The sequence below is a fragment of the Lethenteron reissneri genome, chromosome 43, assembly GCF_015708825.2.
Source record: "Lethenteron reissneri isolate LAM-NWPU_2019-01 chromosome 43, ASM1570882v1, whole genome shotgun sequence".
In the NCBI taxonomy this organism is placed as follows: Eukaryota; Metazoa; Chordata; class Hyperoartia; order Petromyzontiformes; family Petromyzontidae; genus Lethenteron; species Lethenteron reissneri.
In genome coordinates, this window is record NC_083821.1 from 470,907 (window position 1) to 498,290 (window position 27,384).

The 27,384-nt window shown below is 56.4% G+C and overlaps 1 protein-coding gene across 1 annotated transcript in view; it reads left to right on the forward strand.

The window, feature by feature from the left end:
- The first annotated feature begins 7,612 nt into the window (after positions 1-7,612).
- Positions 7,613-27,384, forward strand: part of LOC133353375 (CD109 antigen-like) — a 40,639-nt gene continuing 20,867 nt past the window's right edge. Inside the window, 6 exon segments of the mRNA XM_061569567.1 lie at positions 7,613-7,700; positions 12,952-13,019; positions 14,486-14,652; positions 20,917-20,945; positions 25,676-25,909; positions 26,653-26,778. Coding sequence (XP_061425551.1) covers positions 12,958-13,019; positions 14,486-14,652; positions 20,917-20,945; positions 25,676-25,909; positions 26,653-26,778 — 618 coding nt within the window. The 5' untranslated portion in view covers positions 7,613-7,700; positions 12,952-12,957.

The following is a 27,384-nucleotide window of genomic DNA, read 5'->3' on the forward strand; positions in this document are numbered from 1 at the left end:
ATTTGATGCGATGCCGCTCTGTTGTTCTGCTGGATCCGTGTTGGGTGGGGAGCGTGCACACCAGGGACCTGCCGTCAGGGGAGGCAGAGCCTCACCCGGCATACTTCAATGAAAACAGCTGTTAGCAAAAGTAAAAATAATAATAATGAAATAAAATAAATATTAAGATTTTTCCACTGATCTGTGTTATAAATGTAATTTCTGTATGATTCCAATCATTTTTTTATAGTCAAATACAGGAAGAGAGGCAGCGACGAGCTCAGCCTCGCCTCTGATTGCGCAACCCCTCAATAACTGAATTAAGCGCATGCCTGTTACCATCTCAGTATGTCACCAATGTAAAGTTTGTAGACCCCTTCATTTCATGTCCTCGCCTTCCATACTCCAGGTAACTTATTTCACGTATGTGTATAAATATATTTAGGCTCGCTGGTCTCGTTATGAAACTGCAATGAAAAAGCACCAGGGGAGGCAGCTGTCACATCTGCCTCACTGAGGGGGGCGCGTCTAACACGCCCCCTCAGTGAGGCGACGCCCCCTCCGTGAGACCACGCCCCCTCCGTGAGACCACGCCCCTCAGTGTGTGAATCTGGCTCAGACACGAGCCAGTGCCTCCCCAGCCATTGACCTCACCGCACGTCACTGCTTCCCACTGGTGCACACCACCCCCATTCGGAGTGTGTCATGGTTTGGGCAGGTGTGCTGTGCTTCTGGAAAACAATATCTCGTTTTAATTCACCGTCGACCATGAACGATCTGCTGCTGGATGGAGGTTTTATGAAAGTCGTGAGGTCTCAGCCCTGCGGTGTCGCTATCCATCCAGCACCTGCTCACGAGCCGCTTCCATCGCTGCGCGAGTTTTCGGGTTGTGCCACCGCGTGCTTTTCGGCACGGTGTCTGACGTTTTGCTGCACGCGCTGTAAGCTTCTTCGTAGCGGTTTAAATGCAACTGCGTTTCAGCAGCAGAAACGCTCCCACGATGCGTGTTTGTGTGTTCGTGCCTCGTAAACTGCTAATGGCAAGTTGGGACGCTGTCTATAGGAAAGCCACCCACACGGATTCCTATCTAAAGCCTGACTCCCACCACCATCCAGGCAAAAGAATTCCCTCATCAAAACACTACACCATAGGGCCCGTTGCATCTCCGACCAGCACCACCTAGCCAGTGAGCTTGAACACGTATGCCAGGCTCTCAGGAGGAATGGATATTCTGACTGCACAATCCGCAAAGCTGCATCCCCAACCATCGGTAGAGAACCATCTGAGGACTCAATCAAAACCATCACCTTGCCATACATAGCAGGGGTTACCAAAAGGATTGCCAAAATCGTGAACAAACACAAGATCCAAGTTCGGTTCAATACAGTACACAAAATCCGTAATTTGATCCCATCGGTGAAGGATGCGATTTCGGACATGCAATGTCCTGGTGTCTATAAGCTGAGTTGTGTCTGCGGCAGCAGTTACATTGGTGACACGAAGCGACGTGTCTCAGACCGGGTTCGCGAACACAAAGCGGATTTGAAACACGGCAGAACCAACCCCTCAGCGGTGGCGGATCGTTGTTTCAACGCTGTGGGCACACGTGGTGACGCTGTGGGCACACGCGGTGACGCTGTGGGCACACGCGGTGACGCTGTGGGCACACGCGGTGACATTGTGTTCTCCGAGACCAAGGTGCTCTGCAAACCCTCGGGCCACCATCAGAGATTGGTCCATGAAGCCATCCAGATATACAAACACAGACTAAACTTTAATCGAGAAGATGGATTCAGATTGAGCAATCATTGGACGGATGTGATAAACCGCGCCAAGTTTTAACTGCTGTGATTTTCACTCGACCACCCACTTGTCGTCGTCAGATTACTAATTCGAGCTCCTTTACTTGCTAATTTCTCCAGCCCACCCGTCCCTGCACGCCACAACCCCCTCTCTCCCCCGTGAACTCCGACAGCCACGACTCGACACCACTCCTTCCCCCCCCCCTTCCCCACCCCTCCCGTGCCTATATGAAGCCACAACAGCAAATAATTTTCTCACCTGAAGACGGACGCTTGTGTTGCGACCGAAACGTCGTGTTTTATTTTATATTTTTTTCTATCTACGTGACTTTACCGAAAGAACCAGAGAGAATTGTTAAATCTGTCTGTGCGGAGCTTTCAGCGTCACCCCTCCTATGCTTGGTGGATTGTTACCGTACCCCCCCCCCCCCCACAGGAACCGAAACTCTCTAATCTGTGGATTTGACCAGACACCCCACAGTTGTAGCAGGACCCTGGCAGTGCCGGACATGGGATGTCGCTGGGCCTTGCTTCACCACGCTGGGCAGTGTGGGTTGGCGGCGTCTTTTAATGAAATACCCGCCCAACAGGAAACCTGGCCACTCGCTCCCTGCCAGCAGCTGTCGCTGCAGCCGCTGCTGGTGGTGATGATTGGTCGTTCATGATTTATACGCGCCGCGATGCCGAGGGGATGTTATCGCTCGCACTTGGTAGGAAGGAGGCCGTGGGGACTCCATCCCGGACCCTGCCGATGCCGGGTGTGTAATTGGAGTCCGCGTGTTCTCCCTCTCCCCGTGGTCACGTGGATTGCTACTCAGCTCCTCCTGGTTTGCCCTCCTCCACATTTAGAAACTTGCGTTGAGAGTGTTTGGCTGCTACGACAAAGTCCCACGTGGTGGTGGCGGTGACGCCACTTCGATGCGCTCCCGGTGTGTGGGCAGGTTCACCTCTGACAGAAGAGCGCACAGCCCCCGTGGGCTTTAGCCGGCGAATATCGGGTGAAGTGATGGGTCTGCGCATTCCATTGCAGTCGGAGCTTAATAACTCGCAGAATAAATTGAGTTCTCACCCTTCAACAACCTCTCCGAACCCCAGCGATGATTCTGATGATGACCACGTTCCCCATGGCGACGGGCGTGGTGATGACGATAATTGGTGATTGGGATGTTGATTGACGTGCACGTGACGCGATGCAGGCAGAGGTGGTGGTGCTGACTGACGCGCACACACCCCGCACACTCTCCCACTCCCCCCCACACACCCCGCACACTCTCCCACTCCCCCCACACACACCCCGCACACTCTCCCACTCCCCCCCACACTCTCCCACTCCCCCCACACACCCCTCCACACACCCCCACTCCCCCCACACACCCCCACTCCCCCCCACACTCCCCCAATCCCCCCCACACTCCCCCCCACACACTCTCCCACTCCCCCCCACACACCCTCCACACACACCCCAACAACAACAACAACCGCCATTCGCCACTAAGTGGCGGTGACGTCACCACGTCGCTTGTGCCAGGCCATGTGCACCTTGAGGCCACGTGAAGTGTCAAACGCCCGCTGGCAGGAGGTCACGGGACATAACCAGATGCCAGAGGTCGACTGACTGAGACGACTGGCTGATGCACCACCAGGGCATCCTTCCAATCCTGCGGAACCCGTCCAGTGGCCCAGACTGTTGTTATAATGTCATGTAGGGCAGTCTGTGCACAAACACCACCCTCCCTCAGCATTTCGCTTGGGAGATCATCTCTGCCGGGTGCCTTTCCTAGTCTTAGACTCCGGATCACCTTCAGTACTTCCTCAACAGATGGCACCTCAGCCAGCCACTCACAGGGGGTGACTTCCTCCTCCAATATTTGAGGCACCGCAGCCTCAGCAGGGTCATCCCCACTTTGTGCCACGATGTTTTCCTGGCTGAGGGTTTTACCCTCCCCCAGGCCCTCAGAAATGCTCAGCAAATCTGCAAACCTGCTCCTGGGGCTTGGAGATTGGATCACCGTTCTTTCCCCTAATGATGGTAATCGGTGTGGCGCTGCACATTCCCCCACACACACTCCCCCTTTTAACACACCCCAAAGACAAAGATCCCCCGTATAGTCTGAACAGACTGTTGGGGCAAGTGCTGTTAGCGAGCATCTATGAAGGCAGGCACGGCACACGAGGGGGTTGGTGGCCAGGACCACGCACGCCGCCTTTGTCTCCCCAATTGCGATGTTTACACACCACACCAGGTACTAATTTGAGGCTGAGTCAACCTAGGGGAGGCCCAGGAACGGTTCAGATAATAGTCACTGGTGTTGGTCGTGAGCGGGAACCGAAACGCTACACCACCGCCAGCAGCTGTCGCTGCAGCCGCTGCTGGTGGTGATGATTGGTCGTGCATGATTTATACGCGCCGCGATGCCGAGGGGATGTTATCGCTCGCACTTGGTAGGAAGGAGGCCGTGGGGACTCCATCCCGGACCCTGCCGATGCCGGGTGTGTAATTGGAGTCCGCGTGTTCTCCCTCTCCCCGTGGTCACGTGGATTGCTACTCAGCTCCTCCTGGTTTGCCCTCCTCCACATTTAGAAACTTGCGTTGAGAGTGTTTGGCTGCTACGACAAAGTCCCACGTGGTGGTGGCGGTGACGCCACTTCGATGCGCTCCCGGTGTGTGGGCAGGTTCACCTCTGACAGAAGAGCGCACAGCCCCCGTGGGCTTTAGCCGGCGAATATCGGGTGAAGTGATGGGTCTGCGCATTCCATTGCAGTCGGAGCTTAATAACTCGCAGAATAAATTGAGTCCTCACCCTTCAACAACCTCTCCGAACCCCAGCGACGATTCTGATGATGACCACGTTCCCCATGGCGACGGGCGTGGTGATGACGATAATTGGTGATTGGGATGTTGATTGACGTGCACGTGACGCGATGCAGGCAGAGGTGGTGGTGCTGACTGACGCGCACACACCCCGCACACTCTCCCACTCCCCCCCACACACCCCGCACACTCTCCCACTCCCCCCACACACACCCCGCACACTCTCCCACTCCCCCCCACACTCTCCCACTCCCCCCACACACCCCTCCACACACCCCCACTCCCCCCACACACCCCCACTCCCCCCCACACTCCCCCAATCCCCCCCACACACCCCCCCACACTCCCCCCCACACACTCTCCCACTCCCCCCCACACACCCTCCACACACACCCCAACAACAACAACAACCGCCATTCGCCACTAAGTGGCGGTGACGTCACCACGTCGCTTGTGCCAGGCCATGTGCACCTTGAGGCCACGTGAAGTGTCAAACGCCCGCTGGCAGGAGGTCACGGGACATAACCAGATGCCAGAGGTCGACTGACTGAGACGACTGGCTGATGCACCACCAGGGCATCCTTCCAATCCTGCGGAACCCGTCCAGTGGCCCAGACTGTTGTTATAATGTCATGTAGGGCAGTCTGTGCACAAACACCACCCTCCCTCAGCATTTCGCTTGGGAGATCATCTCTGCCGGGTGCCTTTCCTAGTCTTAGACTCCGGATCACCTTCAGTACTTCCTCAACAGATGGCACCTCAGCCAGCCACTCACAGGGGGTGACTTCCTCCTCCAATATTTGAGGCACCGCAGCCTCAGCAGGGTCATCCCCACTTTGTGCCACGATGTTTTCCTGGCTGAGGGTTTTACCCTCCCCCAGGCCCTCACAGAAATGCTCAGCAAATCTGCAAACCTGCTCCTGGGGCTTGGAGATTGGATCACCGTTCTTTCCCCTAATGATGGTAATCGGTGTGGCGCTGCACATTCCCCCACACACACTCCCCCTTTTAACACACCCCAAAGACAAAGATCCCCCGTATAGTCTGAACAGACTGTTGGGGCAAGTGCTGTTAGCGAGCATCTATGAAGGCAGGCACGGCACACGAGGGGGTTGGTGGCCAGGACCACGCACGCCGCCTTTGTCTCCCCAATTGCGATGTTTACACACCACACCAGGTACTAATTTGAGGCTGAGTCAACCTAGGGGAGGCCCAGGAACGGTTCAGATAATAGTCACTGGTGTTGGTCGTGAGCGGGAACCGAAACGCTACACCACCGCTCCCCCCACACACACAAACCCCCCCACACAACCCCCCCACTCCCCCCCACACACAACCCCCCCCCACTCCCCCCCACACACAACCCCCCCCCACACCCCCCCCACAACCCCCCCCCCACACACAACCCCCCCCACACAACCCCCCCCCCACAACCCCCCCCCACACACACCCCCCCACACACAACCCCCCCCCACACAACCCCCCCCCACAACCCCCCCCCACACACAACCCCCCCCACACAACCCCCCCCCCACACACACAACCCCCCCTCACACACAACCCCCCCCCCCTCACACACAACCCCCCCCCCTCACACACAACCCCCCCCCTCACACAACCCCCCCCCTCACACAACCCCCCCCCTCACACACAACCCCCCCCCTCACACACCCCCCCCTCACACACAACCCCCCCCCCTCACACACAACCCCCCCCCCTCACACACAACCCCCCCCCTCACACACAACCCCCCCCCTCACACACAACCCCCCCCCTCACACACAACCCCCCCCCCTCACACACAACCCCCCCCCCCTCACACACAACCCCCCCCCTCACACACAACCCCCCCCCCCCCCTCACACACAACCCCCCCCCCTCACACACAACCCCCCCCCCCTCACACACAACCCCCCCCCCTCATACACACCCCCCCCCCCTCACACACAACCCCCCCCCCCTCACACACAACCCCCCCCCCCTCACACACAACCCCCCCCCTCACACACAACCCCCCCCCTCACACACAACCCCCCCCCCTCACACACAACCCTCCCCCTCACACACAACCCCCCCCCTCACACACAACCCCCCCCCCCTCACACACAACCCCCCCCCTCACACACAACCCCCCCCCCTCACACACAACCCCCCCCCCTCACACACACCCCCCCCCTCACACACAACCCCCCCCCTCACACACAACCCCCCCCCCCTCACACACACCCCCCCCCCCTCACACACAACCCCCCCCGCTCACACACAACCCCCCCCGCTCACACACAACCCCCCCCCTCACACACAACCCCCCCCCTCACACACAACCCCCCCCCCCACACAACCCCCCCCCCTCACACACAACCCCCCCCCTCACACACAACCCCCCCCCTCACACACAACCCCCTCCACACAACCACCCCCCCACACAACCCCCCCCCCCACACAACCCCCCACACACAACCCCCCCCACACAACCCCCCATACACACAACCCCCCCCCTCACACACAACCCCCACACACACAACGCCCCCCACACAACCCCCCACACACACAACCCCCCCCCACACAACCCCCCCCACACAACCCCCCCCCACACAACCCCCCCCCACACAACCCCCCCCCCCACACAACCCCCCCCCCACACAACCCCCCCCCCACACAACCCCCCACACACACAACCCCCACACACACAACCCCCCCCACACAACCCCCCCCACACAACCCCCCCACACAACCCCCCCCCACACAACCCCCCACACACACAACCCCCCCCCACACAACCCCCCCCCACACAACCCCCCACACACACAACCCCCACACACACAACCCCCACACACACAACCCCCCCCACACAACCCCCCACACACACAACCCCCACACACACAACCCCCCCCACACAACCCCCCCACACACGCCCGGGGGGGGGGGGGGGGGGAGGGAGTTCCGCTCCGGCTGAGTGGGCGTCTCAGCCTCCCCCTCCTCCTCCTCCTTCATAGGCGAGTCGCGTTGGCGCCACCCTCCTCACAGCTCGCAGTGAAGAGCAGCAGCGGCAGCGGCCACTTAGTCAGGGACTGCAGCAGCAGCAGCGTCGCCTCCTCGCAACAGGGGTGAGTGGTGAGTGGCTGGTGAGTGGTGAGTGGCTGGTGAGTGGTGAGTGGCTGACTGGCTGGTGATTGGTGAATGGTGAGTGGCTGGTGAGTGGTGAGTGGCTGGTGAGTGGTGAGTAGCTGACTGGCTGGTGAGTGGTGAGTAGCTGGTGAGTGGTGAGTAGCTGACTGGCTGGTGAGTGGTGAGTGGCTGGTGAGTGGTGAGTAGCTGACTGGCTGGTGAGTGGTGAGTGGCTGGTGAGTGGTGAGTGGCTGGTGAGTGGTGAGTGGCTGGTGAGTGGTGAGTGGCTGGTGAGTGGTGAGTGGCTGGCGAGTGGTGAGTAGCTGACTGGCTGGTGAGTGGTGAGTGGTGAGTGGCTGGTGAGTGGTGAGTAGCTGACTGGCTGGTGAGTGGTGAGTAGATGACTGGCGTGTGATTGGTGAGTGGTGAGTGGCTGGTGAGTGGTGACTGGCTGGTGAGTGGTGAGTAGCTGACTGGCTGGTGAGTGGTGAGTGGCTGGTGAGTGGTGAGTGGCTGGTGAGTGGTGAGTAGCTGACTGGCTGGTGAGTGGTGAGTGGCTGGTGAGTGGGGAGTGGCTGGTGAGTGGTGAGTAGCTGACTGGCTGGTGAGTGGTGAGTGGCTGGTGAGTGGTGAGTAGCTGACTGGCGTGTGAGTGGTGAGTGGCTGGTGAGTGGTGAGTAGCTGACTGGCTGGTGAGTGGTGAGTAGCTGACTGGCGTGTGAGTGGTGAGTGGCTGGTGAGTGGTGAGTAGCTGACTGGCTGGTGAGTGGTGAGTAGCTGACTGGCGTGTGATTGGTGAGTGGCTGGTGAGTGGTGAGTAGCTGACTGGCTGGTGAGTGGTGAGTAGCTGACTGGCTGGTGAGTGGTGAGTAGCTGACTGGCGTGTGAGTGGTGAGTGGCTGGTGAGTGGTGAGTAGCTGACTGGCTGGTGAGTGGTGAGTAGCTGACTGGCTGGTGAGTGGTGAGTAGCTGACTGGCGTGTGAGTGGTGAGTGGCTGGTGAGTGGTGAGTAGCTGACTCACTGACTGGCTGGTGAGTGGTGAGTGGCTGGTGAGTGGTGAGTGGCTGACTGGCTGGTGAGTGGTGAGTGGCTGGTGAGTGGTGAGTGGCTGGTGAGTGGTGAGTAGCTGACTGGCTGGTGAGTGGTGAGTAGCTGACTCACTGACTGGCTGGTGCGTGGTGAGTGGCTGGTGAGTGGTGAGTGGCTGACTGGCTGGTGAGTGGTGAGTGGCTGGTGAGTGGTGACTGGCTGGTGAGTGGTGAGTAGCTGACTGGCTGGTGAGTGGTGAGTAGCTGACTCACTGACTGGCTGGTGAGTGGTGAGTGGCTGGTGAGTGGTGAGTGGTGAGTGGCTGGTGAGTGGTGAGTGGCTGGTGAGTGGTGAGTGGCTGACTGGCTGGTGAGTGGTGAGTGGCTGGTGAGTGGTGAGTGGCTGACTGGCTGGTGAGTGGTGAGTGGCTGGTGAGTGGTGACTGGCTGGTGAGTGGTGAGTGGCTGGTGAGTGGTGAGTGGTGAGTGGCTGGTGAGTGGTGACTGGCTGGTGAGTGGTGAGTGGCTGGTGAGTGGTGAGTAGCTGACTGGCTGGTGAGTGGTGAGTGGCTGGTGAGTGGTGAGTGGCTGGTGAGTGGTGAGTGCTGTGAGTGGATGGTGGTGTGTGACTGGCTGGTGAGTGGTGAGTGGCTGGTGAGTGGTGAGTGGCTGGTGAGTGGTGAGTAGCTGACTGGCTGGTGAGTGGTTGAGTGGCTGACTCCACTGACTGGCTGGTGAGTGGTGAGTGGCTGGTGAGTGGTGAGTGGTGAGTGGCTGGTGAGTGGTGAGTGGCTGGTGAGTGGGTGAGTGGCTGACTGGCTGGTGAGTGGTGAGTGGCTGGTGAGTGGTGAGTGGCTGACTGGCTGGTGAGTGGTGAGTGGCTGGTGAGTGGTGACTGGCTGGTGAGTGGTGAGTGGCTGGTGAGTGGTTGAGTGGTGAGTGGCTGGTGAGTGGTGACTGGCTGGTGAGTGGTGAGTGGCTGGTGAGTGGTGAGTAGCTGACTGGCTGGTGAGTGGTGAGTGGCTGGTGAGTGGGTGAGTGGCTGGTGAGTGGGTGAGTGGTGAGTGGCTGGTGAGTGTGACTGGCTGGTGAGTGGTGAGTGGCTGGTGAGTGTGAGTGGTGAGTGGCTGGTGAGTGGTGAGTAGCTGACTTGCTGGTGAGTGGTGAGTGGCTGACTCACTGACTGGCTGGTGAGTGGCTGAGTGGCTGGTGAGTGGTGACTGGCTGGTGAGTGGTGAGTGGCTGGTGAGTGGTGAGTAGCTGACTGGCTGGTGAGTGGTGACTGGCTGGTGAGTGGTGAGTGGCTGGTGAGTGGTGAGTGGTGAGTGGCTGGTGAGTGGTGACTGGCTGGTGAGTGGTGAGTGGCTGGTGAGTGGTGAGTGGCTGGTGAGTGGTGAGTAGCTGACTGGCTGGTGAGTGGTGAGTGGCTGACTCACTGACTGGCTGGTGAGTGGTGAGTGGCTGGTGAGTGGTGACTGGCTGGTGAGTGGTGAGTGGCTGGTGAGTGGTGAGTGGCTGGTGAGTGGTGAGTAGCTGACTGGCTGGTGAGTGGTGAGTAGCTGACTCACTGACTGGCTGGTGAGTGGTGAGTGGCTGGTGAGTGGTGAGTGGCTGGTGAGTGGTGAGTGGCTGACTGGCTGGTGAGTGGTGAGTGGCTGGTGAGTGGTGAGTGGCTGGTGAGTGGTGAGTAGCTGACTGGCTGGTGAGTGGTGAGTAGCTGACTCACTGACTGGCTGGTGAGTGGTGAGTGGCTGGTGAGTGGTGAGTGGCTGGTGAGTGGTGAGTGGCTGGTGAGTGGTGAGTGGCTGACTGGCTGGTGAGTGGTGAGTGGCTGACTGGCTGGTGAGTGGTGAGTGGCTGGTGAGTGGTGACTGGCTGGTGAGTGGTGAGTGGCTGGTGAGTGGTGAGTGGTGAGTGGCTGGTGAGTGGTGACTGGCTGGTGAGTGGTGAGTGGCTGGTGAGTGGTGAGTGGTGACTGGCTGGTGAGTGGTGAGTGGCTGGTGAGTGGTGAGTAGCTGACTGGCTGGTGAGTGGTGAGTGGCTGGTGAGTGGTGAGTGGCTGGTGAGTGGTGAGTGGTGAGTGGCTGGTGAGTGGTGAGTAGCTGACTGGCTGGTGAGTGGTGAGTGGCTGGTGAGTGGTGAGTGGCTGGTGAGTGGCTGACTGGCTGGTGAGTGGTGAGTGGCTGGTGAGTGGTGAGTGGCTGGTGAGTGGTGAGTAGCTGACTGGCTGGTGAGTGGTGAGTGGCTGACTGGCTGGTGAGTGGTGAGTGGCTGGTGAGTGGTGAGTGGCTGGTGAGTGGTGAGTAGCTGACTGGCTGGTGAGTGGTGAGTAGCTGGTGAGTGGTGAGTAGCTGACTGGCTGGTGAGTGGTGAGTGGCTGGTGAGTGGTGAGTAGCTGACTGGCTGGTGAGTGGCTGGTGAGTGGTGAGTGGTGAGTGGCTGGTGAGTGGTGAGTGGCTGGTGAGTGGTGAGTGGCTGACTGGCTGGTGAGTGGTGAGTAGCTGGTGAGTGGCTGGTGAGTGGTGAGTGGCTGGTGAGTGGTGAGTGGCTGACGGGCTGGTGAGTGGTGAGTGGCTGGTGAGTGGTGAGTGGCTGGTGAGTGGTGAGTGGCTGGTGAGTGGTGAGTGGTGAGTGGCTGGTGAGTGGTGAGTGGTGACTGGCTGGTGAGTGGTGAGTGGTGAGTGGCTGGTGAGTGGTGAGTGGCTGGTGAGTGGTGAGTGGCTGGTGAGTGGTGAGTGGCTGGTGAGTGGTGAGTGGTGACTGGCTGGTGAGTGGTGAGTGGCTGGTGAGTGGTGAGTAGCTGACTGGCTGGTGAGTGGTGAGTGGCTGACTGGCTGGTGAGTGGTGAGTGGCTGGTGAGTGGTGAGTGGGTGGTGAGTGGTGAGTGCACGCAGCAGGCTCGCTTCTCTCCACACGCCGCTTTCGCATGACGCGTCTGGCCAAATTCTTCCCAACAACAATGCTGCCACTGGATAGACTCCTGGTGGCTGTGGTGGTTGGTGGTGGTGTTCTCACGAGACAGAGTGTCCCTGCAATAGCAAGCTCCTGGTGGATGTGGTGGTGGTTGGTGGTGGTGGTGTTCTCACGAGACAGAGAGTCCCTGTAATAGCACGCGAAACGGCTCGCGTCTAGCAGCGCATCGACCGCACATCACGGTCGTGTTTTATCGGAGGACAATTCCCCAGTGATCGTCGCAATCATCGAGGCTTGACCAGGAGACGTTGCTGGGCGTTTGGTTCCCAGCGGTAAGCGCACTGGACTTGCAATCCAGAAGTCGACTCGATCTCCCGGGACGGCAGTTGAGACAATGGAGCGTGTGTCCTTAAACGCCCCAACCCCTCCCTCTGCTTCGCGAGCAGTATACATCTGAACAACGGTGAGTCAATTGGCAGGCCGTGTGTGGTGGGGTAAAGTGTGGGAACTCTCACCTCTTCCAAGACGCCTGGCCAGGATACCCTCATCGCGAGGCTCTTCTGCCAGCAGTGGCGTGAGCTTGGACATTGTAGGGCTGCGCCGATGTAGGCTTTAAACTGAGCTGTGCTGCACTTCGTTCAAGTGACCTGTCTGCATTCTTGATGCACGCTGTCCTATTCTGAGTGGAGGTAATCATCGGTGGCGATTGTCCATTCTCTTGCCCCGTCTGTTGTTGGGGTCTGAATCGGCGTCCATTGTCCGTGCCAATCCTGGTTTCCGAGTCGTGGTTTTTGAACGGAATTGGTGACGGAAATATCCTTGAAATCGGCAGGTCGCCGGTTCCATTCCGTCTCGGCAAAGTTTATTCAATCTTCCTTCACCCCTTCCCCAAGACGCGCATGGCCTGTGTGGCAGCGGGGACCGATTTCCCTCCAGAGCGGCTCTATTGGCCTCTCGCTAGTGGAGCTCCTTCTGCCAGCAGTAGCAATTGCAGGTCTGCACCTTTACCCTTGTTTATACAACTCTCCCACCCTAAACAGTATGCAGTGGAATTCTCATTGTTGATTTTATTCTTAACTGTGAGCTTGCAAGTGATGTGGATTCCTTCAAGGTGGGCCTGGACATTCTGGCCTGTGCCGGCATCTGTGCGCAGCAACCCTGCTGTGGTTTGTTGTGGAACAGAAGACGCCTTTTGACGATGACGACGACGAGGAAGATACCGGGGAAGTTGCCGGTGACGGCTGTGGTCACGTCGTCGTAAATACCAAACGGCGCTCGTAAACGCGCTGCCGTGTGCTCTGCCCGCAGAAAACCATGAAGGTCGCTCTCGTCGTCGTCGTCTTGCTGGCCCTCCTGGGTCCCAGCCACGCGTCAAAGTACGTAACCCTTGACCCTTGATGTGACCCCTAAACTAACCCTCTGCCCCTCCACGCACTTACCATGGTGACCTACTACACACGGCCCTATGATTTGGATCACCCTTAAGTGAAGGAGCCCTGCGTTTTGTGGAAGGGGAAATTGAAGTGTGCAAACCGCTACGTTAAAACCCTGCACGGGAATAAACGGGTGGAGCGATGGGGCAGTGGTTAGCGCACTGCACCTCAAACTCATTTCTCAGTCGTGGGAACATCGTGGGCGGGAACTCTCAGCTAAGGTGAAGTGTGGTTTAAAGCAACCTTCATCGAGTATTAACCGCTAGACGTGAATATGCATTTACAAACTATTTTCCGTCCGAAAGTTTGTGCCACTCGTGCCACATTTATAGACCACTAGCAGGAAGTACCCGGCTTTACCTGGGGGAAAATATATTTCAAAACTTGTCTTATGAACACATCGTCTTTCGCCACCAATATCATCCATAATAGAGGTTTTGGGTTTACGTGATCTAACCCAAAACCTCTATTATGGAAAACTTTTCTTCTCTTAAAAAACATAACATATCCACAAATTCTAAGCTATCGTGAATGCCCGGCGTTCCGTTTGTCTGCCCATTTGTCCGTCAACAAAATTATAAGAGCCTTTCAGAAGTAAGAAGTTATAGAAAGTGGGGGTAAATAGTTGATCTAAAAGGTTTCCATAAATTGTCAACCCCTCCCCCCTCAAAAAATAGTTTTACCTCCTCCCCCCACCAAATTTTTATTTTGTAGGCATATGTACCGGCACACCCTACATACAATAGTCAGTAGTATCTACTGGCTCTACAGTAGTCTCTTGGCTCTGCAGTCGTATCTACTGACTGTAATAGTATCTACTGACTATAGTAGTATCTACTGACTGTAATAGTATCTAATGACTATAGTAGTATCTACTGCCTCCATAGTAGTAACTGCACACATTGGGGTGGGGCGGACATCACACTGTTCAGGATTTACCACAGCATGTGGTTGTGCAGCAGTAACTGTCGTTGATGTTTTTATTTTTGGCATTTTTTACACGAATTAGAACCTCCCTCCCATCAGCGAGCTCGTTTACGTTGCTAGGGGCAACCGTGATTTGGCGTTTCCGCGCATGCGCAGATGCGTTTTTGATCAGCGTACATTGTGACAAAGTGTGACTTTTTTTAGTTTACATATAATTGGACCAAGGGCAAAAACAAATAGCGAGTTTTCATCCGGGGGCTTGGTTTGTTGTATCTGTGTACTTTGTTAAAACGTAGACCCAACAGTTTGATAGTCAAAAGCGTTACAAGGATAGGCGTCCACACACAGACACCGACAAAAGTTACTTTTATAGGTAAGAAGTGGACAACGTTCGACTCTTCCAAAATAAAATGTGCAGGCTATGCGAGCGACCGTGCATCATCGAGCCCACGTGTAAATGTGACCTCCCTCCCTCCCCGCAGTGCCACGTTCTTCATCACGGCGCCCTCGACCATCCGGCCCGGGCAGGGCCTCGCCCTGAGCATCTCCCTCCTGAACGGCGGCGGGGGCAAAGGGGATGTCACCGTGGTGGCCAACGTCACCGCCGACGGCAAAGAGGTCCTAAGGAAGCAGGCCGTGCTCCCCAGAGGTGAGCAGCTGTGGCCTTCCAAGGCTCGTTGCCGTCCTGTCTGGGGGCTCTATGTCGTCGTCTTGGGGTTCGTTGCTGCTCATTGTCAAGATTCTGAGCGCTGTGCGAGGCTCCTCGTGAGCTATCGTACCGCCCAGAGGGCTCGTTATTCCCTTACGGGTTCATCGTTAATGAAACTGTTTAATTAAAACCAGGTCAGATTGCGTTGAGAACCAGACATTTTTTTTACTGAATTGGGGGTAGGGGTTGGCGCAGCGGGCTGCGCGCCGTCGGTGTTTGGCTTCGGCAAGCCGGGAATGTCCTCTCTCACCGCGGCAGCCTGTGACGCTCTGTCAGCCTTCACCATGAATCCGCCCAAGCAGGGGTCGTCTTGTTGGCCAAATTTCGTTCGTGAAAAATACTTCCCAACAATGTTTGTTGCTATGGCCGCCATCAACCACAAGGCTGACGCGCGGCGATGACGGCACGACGTTAACGCGTCTGAGTAGACAGACGGACATAATCTGCTCGCGTTATTAGAGACCGCAGTGCATGGAGGAAGACCATACATGGTAATTGCTAAGCTTTGCTGTGAATCAGAATCTTTATTTCAAAGATGCTGCTTTTTTAAGGCGAGACCTGCATAGAAAGTTTGGCCAGATGATTTCTCGGTGTAGGAGCTGAAACCGGTGCCCCTCAAGAACCGACGCACGAGATGACGCCACCCAAATGGATCCGCACAAACCCACTTCCTGTACTGCCGCGTCCTGGTCGCCTCGCAAGCTTGGTGGCTACCAAGTCTCTCCGTGACCCCCCCCCAACCCTTGCCCCTCAAAGCGCTGGAGGGCAAGCGCATGCCGCTGGCCCCCGGCTCGTGGGTGCCCGTGGAGCCGCGAGTCCCATGGCATGTTCGTGGCGCCGCCTGCCTCGCCTCGGGTGGCACCGGTGGAGTGGCGTGCTCGCCACGGGTCCCGCTGCGAAGGATGAACGATGCCCACTGGAACATTTGTCCCCTCTGTTCTTAGCTCGGCACCTTCAGGGCCCCTCCGTCCCGTGTGCCCTGGTGCAGTTGCACCGCCTGCACACTCGATGACTATGCTGGTGCGTCCGCGTTGGGGCATTGCCGGTTGAGTTTTTAAAACCCGGGGCGTGTGGGCGAGGCGCTGTGAAGGGACTATGAATGTTGGCACGGTTTAACCAGAAATGGCCCGCGGCTGTTTATGGGCGACACAATGGGTATTTGTTAGGTGCGGCGAGATAACAAAAGAGGTAGCCGCGAGCAGATGCACGACTTGATTTGGCTCTTCACCGCAAGCCGCAAACAACCTTGTTTACTTAACAGAGGTTGCCGTTGGAGGAAGCTTGATGCAGCGAGTCGCTTCAATGACTCTACAATGTATAATATGCTCACGTGTCATGTGATGTAATGGGTTCGTGTGATCACGAGAGGTGCTACCATTGTCCGCGATGTTAAAACAAATCTAATTTGGAAACTCGCTCCTGAAGAAGCTCCTAGCATGGGGAGCGACGCGTCGGCCGTCGTTCCGAACAATGCTCTGTACGACCAACTCGCGCTGACCAGTGTGGTGAAATATGGTCGAAATGATCCCCACGACTGACGCGGCGTGAGGAGACATCATCCTCGTGCATGTTACTTGGGGAAGCCTCGCAGATCCGGACCTTGGGAGGCTGCACGAGGCCATTGTAGGTACTCTGCTGGCCACAGGCAGGGACCCACTGCTCTGTTGTGCCAGTTTGTCCACCTGTGCACATTTTTTTAGTTGTCTGCAGGCAAAAATATTTTGAAAGCATCTGTGTAATGTTGACCGTCAGGATTGTTGGTTCTTCATCTTCCCGTGATGCAGCGAGAGCTGTGGTTTTGGTTTGAGGGGTGGTGGTGGGGGGTCTAAAGGAGAAATGCGGTGCGTGCGTCAAGGCTGCCGTTACGGGCACCGAGCGCTGCGCGTAAACACTCACACAACGCTCTCCGCTGTTCTTAGACTTTCACAATCTTGCGTTTCAGTGTACGACTCCCAATAATAATTTCAACTTGTAACGTGCCACCGCGCTGTTCACTCGCTGTCCTGTATGGAGAGAGGAAGAACGAGCGAGCGAGCTCTGAGCTCAAGTCGGAGTGAGCTCGCTCGAAGTGAGCTCGGGCACCATTTGTTGCTAGAAGGGTATAATCGCAGATTTGGCCAGGAATTGCAGAATAGCCACTAAGAATGGAACGTGCCCAAGATTCAAGTTCAAGTTCATTTATTAGGTATAGCCCTGTGAGCCATTCGGCTCTTGAATCGGGTGCAACCGCAACAAACAAAAAACAAAAACATGAACAAAAAACTTCTTAAAGTGAATATGTGACTGTCCTTCTTGGAGTGCTAGAGCGATGAAATTTGCAAGGGTGCAGTAGCTGAAAGGACAATAACATGACAGGGTTGTGGTGGTGGCTTGCGGAGGCAATCGTCCAGCATTGGTTCTACCGTGGCTGATGACGACTGTCAACGACGCCAACGCCCGTCTTGTGAAGATGCACTACAAGTCTGTGTGTAATTTCTGGCGTCCATGGCTGGAGCTCGCCCTCTGTTCGGCAGCTCGCGAGACACACGGTTGGCTGCCTCTGCTACGGTGGAAGGATGGGGTCGTCGGTTCGCAAGATCATAATTGCGAGTGTTGCGGCTCTGCTCCTTTGTGCCACGCCGGGGAAACTCAAAACCCGTCGGCGCTGCCGCTGCAAGATGCGTGTCCAGTTACTCATGCGCCCGGAGCGGTGTGCCCGCTCGTGTGTGGTCGCCCGTACAAATGCAGTCCGCCCAGGATGGAGATTGGCATGGGAATGTTTGATTTCTCCCATCCCAATTGACGATCTCTACCCTTAGGGTGCTTGCTCCTTCGTCTGGCAGGTGTTCGTTTTCAGGGCGATCTGGGACAGGCAGCGCTCACTCCACACTGTGCCTTCCTAGCTTGTACCCTACCCACAGTAAGCAACGTGTGTTATGCGAGTAGAACTCTGGCGTGGTGTAACAGTCTGTGCGCTGGACTTTGAATCCAGGGGGTGGCCGGTTCGATTGCATCTCCTTGGTGTTGCAGTTGAAACAACACGGCGTGTTTCTTACATTTCCTCCACCACCTATTCCAACATATCTGGTCAACGTGGAAATAATGGAACCTCTCTTATGTTTGCTCCAGTACAGGCCATCGGCAAATTCTTACATACGTAAAGTGCATCCGACCGACCTAGTTGTCCTGTGTTTTTGTTTTTAATCCCCATTGTTCGCATTGTTGGCACTGCCTGTGGTGCCGAACTGCACTCGGAACAGGGCTGTGTCATCACGCAGGACACGAGCCTCTGCTTGTGAACAGCTGTACACAAATTGTGTTTTGGAATGCCTCCTACCTACCTGATGACAAATGGCTACTTCATCTATCCACTGCTGGATTGAGGCCTCCCGGTGTCGTGTCTCTATACCGTAATAATTTGGCATTACTTTTCTTTTAAACAATTAACTTTCTTCAAATTTTTTTTCACGTTGCACAATTGTTTCTATTATCCCAGATTTTGTAATTACTCAATTATTTTTTTAATATTTGCGAGTTGAGCTGTAGGGTTGCACCGATGCCAAAGTTTGTTTGTGGCCTCCACCCCCTCCCCATCCCCTGGGAGGGCCGAGTCCTGGCACAAGCGCCATTTTTCTCATGCTTGGTGAGCGCCCGGCTTGTGAGGGTGGCGCGGAGCCGGCACCGCTGGCCACCTGGGTTCGAGTCCAGGCTTCAGCTGCCCGTGCTGAAACTGGGTTCTCAAGTGTACGAGGTTGATGGGTCTCGGGCCAGTTCACCAATGACTATACAATAATAACATCCATATTGAAGTTGGATTGTCACTGTGGCTAAATTCGCAGCTGAGAATTGGAATGGCTACCATGCAGAAACATCTCCTATAGCAGGCCACGTGGGAGAGTACAATACCCCTGTTGTGGATAACAGGTCACTTTGAAGGGGTCACGGAGGTAGTTCTGTAATATCCACTTCCATGGGCCGTCTGCTAACACCAAGGGTGCACTGTTCTGCGAGAGATCTGAATGGATTCTTTGTCTCGTGACGTGAGACCCCGATGGCATGATTTGGATAACTTTGTGTAAGAAAGTGGAATGAGTCCTGCTTATTTGCACGTTGGTGTTCAATCCCGGAGTCGTTGTTCTGGCCATAATGGATCGTTGCAGGGGTGTAACAAGTACAGAGGTGATGCTGTCAGATTCTAATAGAGGTGGTGACGCTTGCACGGGAGGTGCTGGTGGCGTCATCTCAAGTTTGTTTTTGCCCTGTGTATAAACTCGCCCCCCGCCTAATGAACTGTGTGATTTATCAAATCTTTTCGTCAAAGGGCCCTCAGTGACGCAGGCTGCCGTGATATTAATATTCGGCTTGCCACCTCAGGGCGAAGCCCGTGTACGTGGCTCCACCCAAGGCTGCCCCCTCCGCACGTCCCAAACCACAAGCGGGCGGCAATTACCCCCGTGGGCGCCCAGAGGCCGAAAGCGATTGCTACATTTTGGCGTTCGCGCCATTCTCACGGCACAAGTCTGTCGTGAAGACGCAAGTGGCGTTGAGCGGATGATTTGTGGGGCTGCACCTTTTTCTTATCGTAGCATCGTGAGAAATTCTATGCCGGCCACGCGGATTCACACCGCTGTGGCCAATTGAGGCTTGCGGTGACGGGCGACCGGCATGGGAGCGGCGGCCTTGTGCATCACTGGTGCTGTTGCTCATAATTGACAATGTTACATTGTTGCAATGTGAATCAATGAAATTGGTTCGTGCTTTTTTAAGAATGTTAGGCTCATCACCATGGCTGATATTTTTATTCTGTGCGCAGGCCTCTTAATAGGACTATGACTACGCGTGTCCGTTTATATCGCGGCTTGTCGATTTTTATGGAGTTGCGTACGCGACACGCCCGTGTCCACCTCTCGCCACACTCGCCAAAACACACGGCTCTTGACACGCCCACGAGCAATGACGCCCACCGACGGGTACGCATGTGGGTGACGACTAGTACGCACGTGGGTGACGACGGGTACGCACGTGGGTGATGACGGGTACGCACGTGGGTGACGACGGGTACGCACGTGGGTGACGACTGGTACTCACGTGGGTGACGACGGGTACGCACGTGGGTGACGACGGGTACGCACGTGGGTGACGACTGGTACGCACGTGGGTGACGACGGGTACGCACGTGGGTGACGACGGGTACGCACGTGGGTGACGACGGGTACGCACGTGGGTGACGACGGGTACGCACGTGGGTGACGACGGGTACGCACGTGGGTGACGACGGGTACGCACGTGGGTGACGACTGGTACGCACGTGGGTGACGACTGGTACGCACGTGGGTGACGACGGGTACGCACGTGGGTGTCGACTGGTACGCACGTGGGTGACGACTGGTACGCACGTGGGTGACGACTGGTACGCACGTGGGTGACGACGGGTACGCACGTGGGTGACGACTGGTACGCACGTGGGTGACGACGGGTACGCACGTGGGTGACGACGGGTACGCACGTGGGTGACGACTGGTACGCACGTGGGTGGCGACGGCTACGCACGTGGGTGACGACTGGTACGCACGTGGGTGACGACGGCTACGCACGTGGGTGACGACTGGTACGCCCGTGGGTGACGACTGGTACGCACGTGGGTGACGACGGGTACGCACGTGGGTGACGACTGGTACGCCCGTGGGTGACGACTGGTACGCACGTGGGTGACGACTGGTACGCACGTGGGTGACGACTGGTACGCACGTGGGTGACGACTGGTACGCACGTGGGTGACGACTGGTACGCACGTGGGTGACGAGCGTTAGCGGAGACCCCTGCGCCGATGCCACCCGTGATGCGGTGACCGTGCATGCGTCGCAATGCCGTGGGAGCGCCTTGCGGCAGTGGTTTTTGTTTTGGAGCACGAGTACCTGCATTTGGCGTCTGAAATGTGTGCACTCCCGTGGTGCGTGTGTGTGTGTGTACACCAAACCAAAAAGTTATTTTTAGTCCTCGGCCTGTTTGCTTTTCGGACGTGTCAAACGGTGTGTTTATTTAACAAACCCGACTGCTGGTTGGACCAAGAAGTTTGAAACAACAGGCCAGGGGCGGTGGGTAAGCAAATGCTGCTGTGGTGCCGGATGTCATTGCCGGGTGGGGGGGGGGCAGACACCCTGTTTAATGCAACACAATTGTACATATTTTAGTTTTAATTGGGTTTTTGTGCTTGTTTTTTTTCAGGCACCACGACTGCCCTCGTCCTTCCTGCGGTGCGTATTGTCTACTGCTGCTACTCTCCATGCCCCGTGACTGTGTGGAATATAACCTTAAAAATTCGTAAAGCAGAGCAACCCTCCGTGATGGAGTGGCCGCCAAACGTGGATATCGCAGAACTTTGCTTTTTCTGAGATCCCTTCAAGTGACCTCTGATCCACTTGGTAGATGGCAGCACTCCCCCAACTGCTCTGCCTATTAGAGAGGAATGTTTGTTGCCTCGCTGTCAAACCAATATTTAATTCTTGGTGCCGGATTTTTTCCCAAATTAAGGTTCAAAACCCGAATTATTTAAATGTGGTTGGTTTTGTGTGACCCATTCATGACCGGGCTGAGACCTAACTCCCTTGCACTCGAGCCTGGTTCAATCGCAGGCAGTGGAATTGAAGTCAGAATCTCGGTGGCGTGAGCTCTGCGCTCCGAGCCACCCGGCCTCCTCCCACTCGGGTGTTTCGCAGCACGGCTGACGCTGCCTGCCGCAGGCGTGCGATGCGCCCCCACCCATTATAAATTGCCACGTTCATCACCGCTGGCTTGTAGTGTTGATCTGTGCTAGGGAAGGAGTTTTCCCGGTGCCCCTTGTGACAAAACACAGGCCTGGGCAGGCAGACGGGGCGTGGAGGGCTGCTTGACCACAAAGCAGGATCCGCAAAGTGGCCTTGCGAATTAAAAACGATAGAGCCGGTATGAGTGGTTTTGGAAACCTGAACTGCCAAAAGTTATTATTTTTTGTACACGACCACCTGACGCATGAATGGGTACAATGGCGTTCACAAGCAGTCCCAAGGATGGCACGGAGGAGCGGGCTGCGTGGATTCGAACCTTCGCAAGGTCACACGTCGCGTTGACCCTGAAGGAGAAGCGGGCGGCTTGGGCCAGGAGCGTCGGTAGAAGCGGTGGCGGCCGGCAGTGGAGACAAATGACAGTGGCAGCTTAGAGACGTGCCTATCGTGGAGATGGAGCCATGAAACCATCTCGTGCGGGAGCTGAGGTGGTGTGACGCATGGCTGCTTCGGGAGGCCTTCGTGCAGCACTTGATGGGTCGTGGCTGATGAGGATCCTCGCCACTGTTTAATGGGTCACTCCTGCAGGTGGGAATCTGCCTCCTACCGAGCCAAGCAAACAATGCGCTCCACGGGGAGAGCGTGGGAGAGTGAGCGAGAGGGGGGGGGGGGGCGGATGACTCGTTAGCAAGAGAAGCGTGGGCGTCCCGCAAGTTGTTGTCGTTCGTAGTGCGCTGCCCATCGCTCCCCAGCAGCACCCCCAGAGTGGTTCACTACGACCCCCCCCTCCATACCTGCTAGAGGCTCCTGGTCGTTACTGACTTAAAAATTAAACAAATTATTGGCGGTGCAGTTGTGCACAAAAATGACAACTCAAACGCATCTGGCAATGCACGATGAAGGGCCATTGCCCGAAACGTTCCCGATATTCTTTCTTTTACGGCCACCACTCGAATTGACAGATGTGAGCTGCAGGAGTCTGCCATGGGGCTTTCTCTCTCTTTTGGCGGCCGGACTTCGGTGTAGACGGGAAGTACTCTCCGACCGGCGTCTGGAGATTGTTGTTGCATGTTCTTAATGGAGTGGGTGCTGCTGCCTTGGCTTGCGGGGATGGGTACATCAGGGGGGCGGGCGGGGGGCACAGCACCAGGAGGGTGGGAAGACGAAAGAGCCTTTTGGGTTATAAATATCTGTTGCGTTGCGCTGGTAATGAGCGGAACCCCTCGGTGATTCTGCCCAAACGCCTTGGCAGGGGCTGGGCCCCTTTGTACGGAAACCTCCCGCCCCACCCCCGCTATTAGAGGCCCCCGTGCAAGGGGCCTCATCCGTACGTGTCCTGTGCGTGTCCTGTGCGTCTCCTGTGCGTCTCCTGTGCGTGTCCTGTGCGTGTCCTGTGCGTGTCCTGTGCGTCTCCTGTACGTGTCCTGTGCGTGTCCTGTGCGTCTCCTGTACGTGTCCTGTGCGTGTCCTGTGCGTCTCCTGTGCGGTGGGGTGGGGGAGCGCGTCTCCGCGGCCCTCATCATCGCACCCGCACAGAGCCGCCTTCAAAACCTAAGACGTCGCATTGTCGATGGCCGTGGCCGATCCACTGCTTGCATGAGGGTGCCCTCAATTAGCCATCCTCTCTCTACGATGTTGCCGCGTGACTAACGCTGATTTGAATTGCTTCCCATATCCAGTTTTGGAAGTACTCTCTGTTTGTTCCGTTCTCTCTTTGCCCGTCGGCCGTCCCCGCTTCGAGCTGTGTCGTGAGCTGCCCACGGCCACGGCCGCTCGAGCGATCCCGCTCGCCGCGTTCTGCTCACCGATCCACGCGTCGCTTCGTGTCGCCGCAACTCTAAAGCCGGCATCTCCCTCCCCCCTTGATTTCTCACACGCGTGTTACATTTTATTTTTCAATGTCCATGTTTCTGATACGTGTCATCGCAGGTAGGACTATGTTGTTTTTAAACCTCAGCCCATTGTGCGTTAATCCATCGCAGTTGGGTTCGTGAGACGCTTGCCAAAGGAACGAGAACCCCCTGTGGGTCGTGTTTTTCACTCGACGCTTCCCCCGGAGTAAACCTCTCTCTGCCGGGCACCGCAGCACAGCGGGGGGCGCTCTGTCCAGGCTGTGGCAGCTGCCACCTTCGACGCTCGTGCCGTTGACCCCTCTCTTCTCCTCCTGCTCGCAGTCCCTGCTCGCCGTCCCGCTCGCTCGCCCGCCCATTCCTGGCTGCGACTAAAAGCGTGGAGTCATCGAATAGAAATGCCCCGAGTCGTCATCGGTTGGTGTCTGGCAGCCTCCTGCCTGATGCCCGCCAAAGCCTCCCTTGGCCACGGCGCTACAGCCATCGTTGTTGTTGTTGTAGCCGTTCTCTCTCTGTCTCGCGGCGAGTTGCTAACATTTTAAAACTCGATTGCTCATGGTCCAAAAATGTTTTCCCCTCAACCAACGCAAGCTGCCCCACCCTATGAGTGTGTGGACGTTGCTACGCCCGGCCACGTTATTTCTCTCCAGTGCTCATCTTCACACATCGTACATATGGCCTAGTGGACCTAGGGGAGCGCCAGAACCAGTTCAGTTATTTGCCACTGTTAGCCACGAGAGGGTTTCTAATGCTGGGGTCCCAAGCGCCGTTTCTCCCCCACCCACACGCGTAGCTATCCACCCACAGCCTGCGTGTTTAAACATAGCTATCCACATACGCACGGCCTCGTGTGAGAGTCGGTTCTTGCCTGGGTGGGGGGTGCTGCGTGCGTCTTGGGAGTTCACCGAGGGGCAGCTGCTCCTGCCGCCGTGCGTGTGACCAGACACGGCGGCCGCTATTGCTGGAGAGTCTCAACGCTTCCTGTAATTAGCCCAGGCGGCCTCTGTTGTTTGTTTTAATTCGCGTGCGGTCTGTAATGCCTCCCACGACCCGCGCGGCTTGGGGAGGCCCTCATCCAGCAGTGGATCGATAGAATCGCTTGCTCGCCGGCGGTCAGTCGTCACCTCCGTATCGCCCTTCCATCGCGACTACGATGGCTGCCGATCCCCTGGAGTTAAATCATTGCATCCCCTCTTCCACCCATGTGGAGGAGGACTCGGTCTGTAGCGGACACTTATCTCATCCAGATGGCATTCGGGCAACACGCCGCAGGTTCACCGCACTTCTCTTTCCATCGCCTCCCTCGCACTGCTCCGCTTGGGAATTCCCTCCTCCCGTCGTCTCTCCGTTCCCCAAAGTTCTTAGAATAACTTTGTCTCAATTCTCTAAGCGTATACGTTACTTCTTTAACGATGCTGCTTGTTGCTGGCCATTTGACGCTGCGGGCCGGCGCTTGGGCAGGTCACCGTGCGCAGCTCTCGGTGTCGAGGGAGCCCTGCGGTGATGGTGGCGCTTGGTGATGGTGGTGCTGGTGGTGGTGATGATGGTGCTGGTGGTGATGCGTGAACTCTAAATTCATCGGCGTTGATCGCGCGACCACGCCTAACGCCGCGCGCCCGGGATGGGCTGCCGGCACATTGCGAACGCCGCTGGGCAGGGCGCGAGCCCGGACACTCCCACGATTCTGTCGAGTTGAGATGGAACATGTGAAGAAACCTGCAGGCATGAAGTGTGTTTTTGCTGTTTTATTATTGCAATGTCTGCTGGCTGTGATTGGCAGCTGGTTTAAATAAAAAAATCCCAACCTCTTTTACACGAATTCTAGAGCGCAGGACGAGGTCCTGTGATAAAAAACTTGAGCTGAATGTTTGCATCATGATTAAAAATAAATAGCTGTTCAGATCACGATGCTTGCATTGAATTGTAGAATGTTGACGGCTTTATTATCCCACGCTTGTGATACGTTTTACTTCTCCCCTGCACCCAGTAGAGGTGCTAAAACTCACCACGTTGTTCAAAAGAATTGAACCGTGAGGCTTGCTAGCATTGCTGTGGTAGGGCGAATAGTTGTACCTGCATAGTGTCACGGTGTGGGGACTTACCTCCACTCGTCGGGATTCCTTTCCAGAATCCCGACATGCGCAGCGTTTCTGCGCTGCGCATCGCTTTCTCAACCGTTGGCCGCAGGTCTCGCCGTGTGCATTCCATGGCTTCATCCCGGCATCGCGCTGTTCGTTGGGCACCAGTAGCGAGCGGTGTAGAGGGGTTGGCATGGGCCCTGGTGCAGGGGTCAACATTGGAGCGGGGGGGGGGGAGTTCCCGTGTGTGACGCTCTCCGCCGTGGCCGCTCGCTCGCTCGTTCTCTCGCCGTAGCTGCCGCTGACGGCCAGCCCGGGGTCCTACGAGCTGCAGGTCCACGGAGTCGACTCCTCGGGGCTCCTCTTCGTCAACAGTTCCACACTGATCTTCGACAGCCGAGCACTGCTGCTCTTCGTGCAGACGGACAAGGCCGTCTACAAGCCGGGGCAGACGGTGCACTTCCGCGCGTTCTCCGTGGACTCTAGTCTGCGGCCTCACCTCGGCGGTGCCTACGACATCGAGATTCAGGTGTGGTGGGGACCGGGGGAAGTTGAAGGTGCAGCCCTGCTACTGCTCGCTCGCTCGACATGTAGCTCTGCCTGCATGATGGGAGCTTATTGCAGGGGTATGCAGTTCGAATCTTGGTGGACCCTCCTGGTTAACGCCGCAGCGCGGTGTATTGCCCCTAAAAAATACTACGCACAGTCGGCCTCACGGTGGACGTTAAAGGTCTGTGATGCCATTCGCAAAAGAAGAGTCGGCCAGTCTTGATTTGAAGCTTTCGTGACTGCAGGAATCCTCAAGATGGACGCTTGTGTTGTGATCGAAACGTCGTGTTTTCTTTTATTATTTTTTCTATCTACGTAACTTTACCAAAAGAACCAGAGAGTAAAAAATAGGCCAATGTGTCGGCCTCGTTGAGAACGGCTCTATTTGAGAAACGCAGCGATCATCACCCCTGATTGAATGTTTGCCTTACCCCTGCCCCGGTCAAACTAAGGAAAAAACAAGCACAAACAGTAAATTGTGCACGCCCTATAAGTCAGCATTAAAGATTGTGTGGTGTTTCTAAAACTACTGCGGTGCTTTTTTATCCGCTGGAAAACCACTTCGCTCTCACAGTGTCAACATTTGGAGGGTAAATTACTCCGGTCCTGAACCTGGTGTGGAGTGCCCGGTGCCATCACCCGTGTGTCGCTCTACTTCTCTCGGACGTCCTTCTGCCGTGCCGCTCTCTGAGTGCCGCCACCCTGTGCTCACCTCCCTCGCAGGACCCAGTGGGCAACCGGGTGCAGCAGTGGCGTGGCCTGACTTCTGCCAGCGGTGTGGTGAGCGCGGACTTCCCGGTGTCCGACCAGCCCCTGCTGGGGCAGTGGCAGATCATTGTGCATGGCGAGGTGAGGGACAAGCACCGTGCCCTTGCCCACCCCTGTTTGGCGGTGGGACGGCCGTGATTCACATGCCGATGCGAGGGATCTGGACTAGTCCATGTGGGAGGAAGGGCGTGGGGGCAGTGGGACTTCAATCACTCTTTTGCCAGGCCCACACTGTCACTGCAAGGGCCTATTGTATTGACAGAGGTGACTGTCAATACAAGTCAATGCGAGTTATAAATGGTGTTATTGTCAATATCAGTGATTTTCGGTTTGGATGATCATTGAGGCATTGGTGCCCATCTCCTATTTGCAGCCATGAGCCAGTGGTCAACTCCAGATTCATATGACACCGTTGACCTCCCTACAGTAGTATTTGTCTTATAGACCCTGGAGGGATTATGGGCGGAGTCGTCCCCAACCAGAATTTGAAATCTCATCTTTCTGATTCGCGAGCTGCTCTCTGTACTGCACTTCCTGGGCTGCTGCTCACTGTACTGTACTGCTGACACACCTGGCTATATCGGTGCTGTCTCCAGGTGGCAAAAATTCCCTCCCCGGTACGTGAGCAGTGCAGCCGAGATGCTCGCAGTGACGGTTCGTTGTTATTTGTGGAAGGATTTGAAAGTG